Here is a 10,861-nt window from a genome sequence, read left to right as displayed (position 1 = left end):
ATTGATGACATAGATGGTGGGATTGCTGTCATTTTCAGCATTTCTTCACAAACCGACCTGACTATGGTGAACATTTACCACAGATTCTATTGCTTCAAAACAACCTGTGTGAAATGCAGGAGGAGAAGGTTCACATACTATGATGAATGCGATTAAATAAACTGTGAAAAGCCATCCATTTAAGTCACATTTAATGCATTATCTTAAAAGGGTAAATTGCAGTGTTGTGTTTTTGTTAAGACACTCCCAATATGTTTTTTACTGCACTTGCTCAATTAAAATCCAATGACTTACATAAAAAGTAAACAATATTGAGGTGGTGTTTTGCCCAATACACATCATCAGGAAGCATTAACAGGTGAACAAAGACAATGTCAGGTGAATCAGAGTCTGTACCTGTGGCACACCTTACATGGGGACAACAAGAAACTGTCATTTTCCCAGAAGACACGAAACATTGAAAGAGTATTGGCAGATAGTGGCATTCGGAGCAGCTTTAACATGGTCTGAGTTACTTGTGCGATATACCAGTCAAGCATAACATAATGATCGACTGCCAACAATGCAGCCCCATAGGAAACAAAGTGAGGTACATGGTCTATTCTGACACAAACATGACTTGTGCTGTTGTGCAACTTAAAGTAGATTTTCTGCTGGCTCAGTCCTCTCAGCCCTGTGAGACCACCACGGCTCCTTATTTGGACCACTTGATAGATACTGCAGACTGAAACACCCCACCACAAGAAGAGCACAATTTGGTCTATAAAATGAAGTTAAACCTTTACACTTACTTCTGTTTCTAACACACGTTTACAAGGACCAATAACACCAAATGTAGGCTATAATATTAATCATTATTTATGTAGTGGTCATAAGGTCATGCGTGATTGGTTTACCTTAAATATGCTAAACATCATCACATTTTAATAGAGTGAAAGCATTAGGCACAGCTTTTATCGTCTCGTGAGCCCTTGATCGTATTACTTCAAAGCCTGTAGCTGCAATAAGCCACTCTTTCTTTACAGTCTATTACAGTCAATTAACTTCTTTATCAGTGTGTTTGCATGCTTTTGGGCAAGTTGTGTTCAGAGCATTCATTCACCACGCATACAAATACAGACACATCTCGTTTAAGTAGAATACACGGGAAGTAAAAGTATTTTCTAATAGAAATGCTCAATACCATATATTTTAATATTTTATATTTTGGTATTAATACATTTATTCTATCCCTCAAAGGATCACAGAATGGGGGGTATAATTTGAGGTTTTCCTTTAGTTAAAGAGGCAATCAAGTTTTTGTTAGAATAATTTGTTTAAGAGATAAAAAAAAATGTTTAATATTACATTACTTTATTATCATAAGACTGTGGGCTTATTATGTGAAAGTATTTCATTTAGTTGCTAAACACAGGGGTTTATCCTGTTTTCAACATTCCAGTTATTTTCATGAGTCTATATATGCCATATTGGTCAATATCCCGAGGGGACGGTTTGACATGTTTTGACGAGTCACATGATTTTCATTCACAAGGATTTTCACAGGTGAAGGACAAAGACGACAGCTGATCACAGGGATCCCCCAGTGCCACCCCTCCAAAGAAGCCCCTTGTTGACGGACACATTTTAAACCATGACCCTTTCGAGATGACAAAACAAAGTCAAACTATGTTTTTTTTCCTTTCACTCTTAAACACGCATGTTCACGGTTTTTGACACAAGGAAAGGACAAACAGGCGATGCCAGTTCCCCTTCAGAGGCACAGCCTAGAGATGAACATATGACAAACCATGACATTTTCATTTCCTTGTTATTTGTAAACAAACATACACAGCATTTCCAAGGACAGTGGGTACCAGTTGCCCCCGAAGAAGAGTCAGAAAGGGGTGGGTGATATGACAGTAATTAATAAAATTGTGAACCTGTGGTGATCTGCCAATCTGAAAAGGTCATTCACTATTTTAGTCAACCATTTTTTACCACCTATAGAGGTCGGGATTGAAATTCTAAAAGAAAGTGTTATTGACAAAATCCACCATGTTTGTAGCAGCAGTGTAAAACATCCATAAAGATGCATAAGCCAAAATAAAAAAGTAAATGAGTGGTGGAACAACCCGATAAGCGGGTTAGTTCATTAGTTTCTACAGAAACATGACAGTGTAATGTCTCATTCATCCAGGAGTGGTCCAAAGTAGAAAAAGGTTCCAGATGACTACCTCTGAAACCTATAGCGTCAGAATACTTTAAGTTTAGTATTTACGATCCAAAACTTCTATGTGTTTTGGATCGTGTTTTTATGACGACACAATCCCGAGCTCTATGGGTCAGCCTCCATTATGGTCTAAGTGAGTAGGACCATATATAAAATATCTCTTCCTCACCCTCTGTGAGTGGTCTCATTCTTTTTCCAAGCTTGGGTCCTGGGAGCTTGAGGGTGTTTAAAATACATGTTTTTTGTTTGGTTTTTTTTATGTATGTCTAGGTCCAAAACCTTTTCTCCATGGAGACTGGAACGTTCCATAAAATGGCATAAAACTTGGGATTCTCTGTGGAGACAAACAGGTGACTCCACCAAACAAAGTACTTTTTAGCAATAAAAATGCCTGTAATTGAATAAAAGAAATAATAAATTAAGTTTTTACCATAGAGTGGAAAATTCCAGATAAAGCAATAACATTTTCATGAGATAAGCTGGTAGTGGACCCTCCACATTTACCATCTTAAAGTCAGGTAACAAATAAGTTTCAAGACTAAGGTTAAAATATCGCGATGTCAGCTTGTTGCCATATCCCCCACCCCTAGTACTAGGACAAGTTGCCCCTTCAAAGGAGCAGCTTGGTCACAGAGGGCAAAAGGGCCTTTATCTCAGCCTCAATACCATCGCTCAGTGTGACAGGGTTGCCACGGAGATCAAGATGCTTCAGTTTGGGACATGAGGCCAGAGGCTGCAGATCTGTCAATGTAGATATTTCTGAGCAGTATGGTTAAGGAGAAATAAACATGAGTAGCAATATCTAATTTCTTAGTAGAATTTGCACTAGAAAGACAATAGTTTCAAGTATCAAGACAAACATAAAAGACGAATCCTCCAGCACCTGGCCAGCAACATAACTCAACAAGGGTTTACTGCGCTTGGAGGGTTGCCCCTGTAGCACTGAAGGAAGGCTTAAACAGTTTATCATCGCCATAGGAAAACATGTCATAACATTATTCTTAGATAAATGCCAAAAATAAGCCTTTTGCCCTTGATCTATTACTGAGCATTCACACATTCACACACACACCCCCAAACATAAAAATAAAATGTAAAAATCTGTAAACGGCATTTTCACACCTCATACTTACACATATTCAGTGCAGAAATATGGCAATTTATTTATTTAGTTCTACTTTATTGCCACTTATTAGTTATTCATCATTATTACCTCAATAAACAGCAAAATGTCTGGAGCAGAAGTCAGATCACAGTGTCAAATTTGACGATGGGACATGAATTCATTTTGTGGGAAGCCTAAATATAGAAAGGAGGTTGCTGTAACTCGACAGTCATTACAAAAACAACTGTTTGAATGCAGCCCTCAGTGTCACAACCTTATTAATTCTCCTCAAGTGCACCAGAGGAAGTGGAGCATGCAAGGAACATTACGTGTTGTTAAGAGTCATTTTCCTTCTTAATGAAACTCAAATTGTAGCTCCTAAACTGCTAACTTTGACACAGAAAGAAAAACATTGAGGTAAAGCCTTTCGTTCAGCTGCAAAAACACCGAATTTGTGTGTAGTGCAAGTTTAACAGTTTAACACTTGCAGTCATTGGTTCTTACGCTGTTTTGAAAGCGGATTCACGCTTTTTTTTTTTTATCACTACAGTTTTGGCGAGAAATGATCAAGTACACCAATGTTCAAGGATGCTATAATGACAGATAATGACTTCAATGGGCAGTGAGTCAATTAACTTATTTTAGTAGTATGAAATAAATTACAATTAGTTTGAAGTGATGGTCAAAATCTTCCAAAAATAGGTCACAAGCCAGTGTTTTTGTGTTAGTCTTATAAAGGATAACATCAAGAAGGCATTTAACTTATGGCAAAATGGTGTATGAAATTGCTGCATATTATGAAGTCTGGACTCCCAACTTCAAACTGGTGCAAAGCAGACACTTAACTTGTCTTGTTTACAGTTATCACAGCATTTGGCTGGTCGTAAAATGCATCCAATATGAAAAAAAGAGAGCAGAAACCTGTTTTAAATCTAAATTATGTGAGTTTGACATTAAGGACATGGTGAATTAAAAGTGCAGTGTAACCTTAATGGCGGGGGGTCCACCACCTGCTTGTCTCCATACTTTGCCTGGAATGTTCAGGACTCTAATTTCCTTACATATTGTACCTTGAACATAAAATAAATAACAGATTTATAATTATTAAAGGATACTGTTGTTTCTCAAAAGCACCTCCTCTAGATTGGGAAGGTGATACAGTCCTTCGAGGTTTTCTATCAAGTTACTGTCGGCCTCCAAAACCTGAAAGTGTGAAGAAACCATTTAAGACACAATGAAAAAAAGCCACTCAATGTCTTGCTTTGTGACCACCAACTGGGAAAAGATAAGAACGGAAGGACTCAGATTCATCTAGCAGAGCTGTGATACCTCCAGGCACTGCAGCATGGCGAACTGAAGAGGCAGCCTATGTAGCTGATTGGATGAAAGATTGATATGGGTGACCAATACAAGTTGATCCAAGTGACAAAGAGTGGTCAAGTTCTGTAAAAAAAAATGGAAAAATAGGTATAATTAAGTGATTCTTTAACCATTGACACCAAATACAACATTGTAACATATTTAGCCTTCCAACTACTATTAGGGATAAATCTGGTCTAAGCCAAGTATTAATCGGGACTCAACCAAGTCAAAACTATAGTTAATATTTTATTAAACTGGGTCTATAAATCAGCCTATACCAGGAGATGCCCTAAATGCAGACTGAAGAACTAATATATTATTTGTAAAAATTATACACTGTTAATCTAGTTAAAATAAGAGACTACGACTATGTAGGATTACATAATATGTAGTACATGTGACACATATGGAAAAACTCTGGTAAGGAACAACCAACAAAAGGAAACAGGAGGTAGGTGTGATTTTTATTTAACTAACCTTGTCAGAAATGCTGAAAACTCGGACCTCAGCATATTCCATTTTGAGAATTGTGTTTTCTATCATGAACTTGCTGCAAAGGTCACTGTAGTAGGCTGAACGCATAGGGTCTACTTCCTAAGATGGAGAGATAAAGAGAGAAGGACAGAAAGAGAGGACAGACAGGGAGAGAGATACAGTATACAGAGAGAGAGAGAGAGAGAAAGAGAGTGAGAGACAGAGACAGAGAATATGACCTATTAGAAGTGGCAGACTGCTTTATACATCGCTAAAGAGTACAGAAAAACTGATCACATTTAAACTGTTCTATGGACTGAACCTTTTGTTTGCTACACCACCTACAACAAAATTAAGCATTAGGCAATCATTATTACATCTACCATTGAAATTACAAGGTTAATGCTCAACAAGAACAAATAAGCGCACTTTATTTAATCTGCATGATGGCAGATCAGACATTAGCAGGTGTCTCTGTGGCCAGTGTCTGTCAGAATCCTTCAAAAGAAGTCTGTACTTACTTTGAGCGTTTCAAAATGAGCGAGTGTCTCTTTCTCATATCTCAAGGGATCTAGCGCCCTCATCAGGAGGATTATGGTGAGTAAGCACCCTGCCATTGAAATTTACACATCAGTAACTCACGTCCCTGAGAACAATGATTGTATCTGGCTCTGACTGAATAGACATTTAGCACCACTTACACTTATTGAGTGGCTCCAGCTCTTGTAGTTGGTTACATGACTGTAGTTCAGACTGGAGCACAGAGGTCTTCTCCACCGAGAGTTCACTCCTAAAGACAAGAACGTTGACATTTGTCTCATTTACATTAAGCAAAATCAAGTTTCCTAGGTTTTAGAGAGACCCAGAAAAACAACTCCATTAAATGGTTCAATTAGCTGCAGATAGATGAAAATGGTTTGATGAAAATGTTTTCAGCCGAGAAGGACAAAACATGTCAAGGTTTATAACCACTGGAACATTCAACATCTTGCTAAACAAAGAAACTTTGTTAAAAAGAAAAGGTAAAAAATGTAAATAAAAGGATGAAAGAGGCAATTTGGCATGTTAAGTCTAAAGGGGGGACAATAGCTGCTTTGGACTGATCTAATGCTAAACTCAACTGAGGTATTCTAAATGGTTTCAGTGTTCACCTGTGAACACATGCTTTACATACTACGCACGTCACCAAAGTTTATGAGAAATACTTTTGAATAAATTCAGAATAAATGAACAGAAAATAAAGTATACTTCCTGATTTGGTGGGTGCTTAACTGGGAAAGTAGCAAATTGAAGTGTGCATGACACTGGGTAGAGATTATTTAAATGAATGAAGCTGCCTTGAGCCTGACAGACAGCACCTGAATAACTCCTGATCAGTAGCAGAGTCTCGACACCAGCTCTCAGTCCGACCTAAAACAGGAAACAAATTTGTGGAGCAGGTCTTTTATGGAGCATGGCACACAGACCGTGGGGCACAGTGAGCTACCTGTGTACAGAGCACAGTCTCTCTGAGTGGGCCTCTCGCTCCAGTGCACTGTCAGATTGTGCTCATTTGTGATGTCACTTATTGTTCCCGGTGGGAGATGGCATATCTGAGTCCATGTTCAGGTTTAAACGCACAGCAGGCTGGACATTTTCAGAGAAAAATTGCCTCTACAGGCTTGAATAAATACAACAACATAATTTTCAGAACCTGGGTCATGATAAGAAAGTTTTCTTCCAGTAGTTGTAGCTCAAGCATAATTTCACACAGGAAAACGGAAACACCTGCTCTTTCAGCTCTAAGTAACAAACTCTTAACATCCCCACCCAGCAGAAAAAACATCAACCTCCTCAGCCTTTGTTCTTTGTCCTGGAAGGATATGCATTTCCAAATCCATCAATCTCTCCCACTGGATAGACACACAGAACACACAAGTCTTTAAACCATTTGTATCTGAATTTATGAACTTAAAATGTTGAAGGTTTTTTGGCAACCGTTGCATTAATAAAGTCTGTATACAAATGAATATTGAAAACTTTTTGCCTTGGTTATAAAACGCACAAAAAGTTTGATCAATAATTTCCTATCTGACTGTGCAAAGTTTTTTGCAAGGCTCTGGGTGTATTTTTAAATAATGAGCATTCAGTCCATCACTCTCCAAATAAAGATAAGCATAAGCATGTTCCAAAGGCTCAAGATGCAACTATTGAGTAATAGGTCATATTAACAGGTGTGCAAATTGCTACAAAAAAGCTGTGGCTGTTCGGCACTTCAAAATAACAACAGAAAAATGTGTCTGGGGGTGAGTCACATCTAAAAAGCCTTATTCACTTTTAACAGAATAAGAGGTGCCCTGGTTCAGCTTGTTCTGTGAATTGCAAATAATTAATGTCAAGACTTCACCTGCATGTTTTTCTACTATAGTACACTGTATACAACTATAAAAGTGTATTTGGCATGTATTATATCACCCATAATGTCCTTCTCGGTTTAATTCAACTCTACGCTTAAACACAGAGATTAGCCATCCACATTACTTTTGTCCATAGGTTTAACCAATCACATTGCTCGGCCCTTTTTGTCACTAGCACCATTTAACAAAGGATACCCACACTGGGCTATGCTTGAAACGAGGATGGACACTTCTCCAATCGACTCTCAGCGGCTGACCATCGAGCACCAAAAGCAGACCACTGGATTGTGCCTAAAAGTACAATTGAAAATAGTAGTACAACAGCTAAACACTCCAATATCACTTCTACAAATAAAATGAAGACATTTACATTGACAGGTCTGGAGAAACCAACCACCACTCTCTCTTCATCCCGAGAGACATAAACACAGCTTATCATCTCCTCACGGTCCGCTGCATAAGTAAAAATACCCAAAAACATTATGTCAAACTGTGATGAACATAGCAAAAGAAAGACTGACAAAACAACATAGGAATTACCTCTGCCAAGTAGCCAACGATAATAGAACCATGCACTTTGGTCATTGGGGTCGGTGAAAAAGGCATTTTGCACAAGCTCATATTCTGGTAAATGACAAAAACATGCATTATTCTATATATACAGATCAGGCATAAAATGGCAAATTAGATACCTAATATTACGCCAATGTATCATTTATGCAATACATTTAAAATATTCATTGTTTTCATATTAACATATTATCATATTAACTTTGCACAGGTAGTGGTTTACCAAAGGCTAAGTATCACAGTCACAATTTAGTAGTCATGTTGTGAGCCCTTACAGCAGTTAAGCTCCTTATGTCCCTTCATACAAGTAAAAGCTCAGCTTGTAAAAGCTTCAAATGAATATGTAATGACCACTGCAACAGTATTTATGTATTCTTCTAGTTAGTAAAATGCACTGACCAAAATGCCCCATTTGTGAAAATGGGGTTGAGCATTAAGTAAGGTAGCGAAAGCTTTTATTTTTTACTGAACCTTATCAGATCAATTTGAAATATATCCGATCCATTTGAAATATATCATATTGTATCGCACAGTATCAAGATACACCTCGTATCATGGCCTATGTATCAAGGTAAATATTGTATCCGCAACTTCTTAATGACACCCAGCCCTAGTTATAAGGAAGAAAAAACTGTTGTGGCAAAAAAATTTCAATCAATCAAATTGTTATAGTAAAATGTGCTGTGTGCAAGCATAAATAAGTATAAAATACAACATTATAGCCAACTATAAGCATGCACTACTAATAAGATAATACAAAAATATTTTAAGATAATACTTTATTGTCTCCCATGGGAGAAATTTGTGTAAAAGCCTGATAAGAGTAACAATAATCAAAGAAACAACAGTAAAGCTCCAGACTGCCATCTGTTGATAATTATTCAATATTAGAATCATACCTTTGAGTAGCTGCTCTTCACATACGCGATGAGAGTGGGCTTGCGAAGATGGAGGGTCTCCGCTTGATTTGGGGTCAGGGGACTCTGGATGAAGCAGGGGCAGAAGGGTGCTGCGGTAATGCCAGCTCGAATAATTAGAGAAGTTGGAACCAATGAGACGATCAGTAAATTCCAACTCTTTTTCTACAGGGACACCAGACATTTTCACTACCATCCGGCGGTAATCCCAGCAATGGACTGAAAGAGACACGAGCATATGTCAGCAAATTACACAAATCTGGAAAATTTGTATTATTTATAGTCCTAATGGAGTATAGCATTAAGAAATTTCAATAATTGTGAAGATGTTCATTCATTTAATTGGCCCAAATCTTAAAGAGTTCATCAACTGGAGTTTATATCAGCAGTTTATGTGTGGTACAAGCTTGAGAAACAGCATTTTAGATACAACTAAAGAGATCAAGGTTAAAGGTAAATTAGGAAATGGCTCGTTTTTGGTATTATTATAATGGCATTGTTACAATTGTAATTATTGAACCAGATTATTTGAACGATGATTTTGGTCTTTTACTCACAGTTGCGGTCGTCCAGGCTTAAGCAGCGGTCACAAAGGCTGAGCTCTCTCACCCAGTTGGGTCGTGGAAGGCGGGCCGACACCCATCCTCTATGGAACCAGCTGCCATAAGATTTTGGGTTCACCTTCAAACATGACTCCAGGAAGTGCAGCTCCGACTCGTAAATCTTCTGCATCTCATCTTCGTCCCTAAAGTCATAAATCACAAAGCTATTTTCATCCCTGCCTTTATCTTCTGTGAGTCAAACCGATATAGACATCATGACCAAGTGACAATGTGAAGAGGTACTGGACTAACTTTATGGTCTCTAGGTGCATGAGGATTTCTCGCCGCTGGTTCCAGAGAGTCGCAAAGTCAGGGTTAGAGGACAGGAGCTGTTGGGTTAGCTCCAGTGCCTCTTCATCCTTGATGCCCTCTTTTCTCTGTTTTACAGAAGATAGAAGGGGGGTGTGAGAAGTATACTTTTGAACCCACAGGCTGTAGACATGCAAGTATAAAGCACTTTTGAACAACCTTAGCAAAGCAGGCATCACGTGCAGCCACATAGATCTTGAGTTTTTTCTCACGCTCTTTCTTTTTTTCCTCCTCCTGCTGGGCTGTAGTTTTTACCTTCACTCTACCGTGCTGCAATAGAAAATAGTTTTAGTACCAAAAAGTATATCTAGCTATATGTATACAAGTTTGGTAAAGGAATTATGCATGTGAAATAATCTACCATCCTGTGCAAATGTAAACCAAGGCTTGTCCCAGAACCTAGTGACAGAAAAAGATCCAAGTCGTGACCCAAAGCTGACTGATGACACTTCAATAAAAAGTGGACATTTCTAGCACTGACACTTGTCAAAGATAACCTTCCATTAAAATATGATACTTAGGAATTTAAAGACCTCAACGAGATATGATAAATCAATTAGCTTTATCATTAGCCACGTTGTAAACAAACTGACTCTGCCTTTCTGAGAAAATTAGCGAAATACGTTGGTAATTGAGCATATTTCTACATAACAAAAGCGTTGACAACGTCGGAATATCTGTAGATTAAGAACGTACCGTTTTACTGAATGAGCCTTCTAGCTTTTAGCAGAGCCTTCTAGCTTTTAGCAGAATTGTGTTTTCAATTGTGTCACTGAACTACAAATGGCACTTCCGTCTCGTGATTATTACGTCACGGGACTTGCCCTCGTTTTAACTGTAGTGTTTTGTTGCTCTCTAGTGGAGAAGTACAATAATACAGAGGGGATTTTTAATATCAGCAAGATACATGCTCC

General features: G+C 38.1%; 1 protein-coding gene across 2 annotated transcripts; it reads right to left on the bottom strand.

Moving 5' to 3' along the window:
* Positions 1 to 1,029: 1,029 nt before the first annotated feature.
* Positions 1,030 to 10,738, bottom strand: rabggta (Rab geranylgeranyltransferase subunit alpha). Of its 2 annotated transcripts, XM_033965517.2 has the most exons (17): positions 10,644 to 10,738; positions 10,309 to 10,346; positions 10,107 to 10,217; positions 9,891 to 10,015; positions 9,594 to 9,781; positions 9,019 to 9,255; positions 8,090 to 8,173; positions 7,920 to 8,002; positions 7,745 to 7,840; positions 6,640 to 6,745; positions 6,512 to 6,563; positions 5,855 to 5,943; positions 5,675 to 5,763; positions 5,157 to 5,273; positions 4,647 to 4,760; positions 4,433 to 4,520; positions 1,030 to 2,971 (listed from the first exon to the last, which is right to left on the bottom strand). In XM_033965517.2, exons 2-17 carry the CDS (start codon positions 10,309 to 10,311, stop codon positions 2,823 to 2,825), a joined length of 1,731 nt encoding a protein of 576 aa, XP_033821408.1. In that variant the 5' UTR covers positions 10,312 to 10,346; positions 10,644 to 10,738; the 3' UTR covers positions 1,030 to 2,822. The 2 variants fall into 2 exon arrangements, with proteins under 2 accessions (XP_033821408.1, XP_055077028.1); XM_055221053.1 differs by lacking the exon at positions 10,644 to 10,738 and having other exon boundaries at positions 1,794 to 2,971; positions 10,309 to 10,363.
* Positions 10,739 to 10,861: the final 123 nt, after the last annotated feature.

This window comes from Periophthalmus magnuspinnatus, chromosome 4, assembly GCF_009829125.3.
Source record: "Periophthalmus magnuspinnatus isolate fPerMag1 chromosome 4, fPerMag1.2.pri, whole genome shotgun sequence".
Lineage (NCBI taxonomy): Eukaryota > Metazoa > Chordata > Actinopteri > Gobiiformes > Gobiidae > Periophthalmus > Periophthalmus magnuspinnatus.
This window is presented reverse-complemented; position numbering and strand designations above follow the sequence as displayed.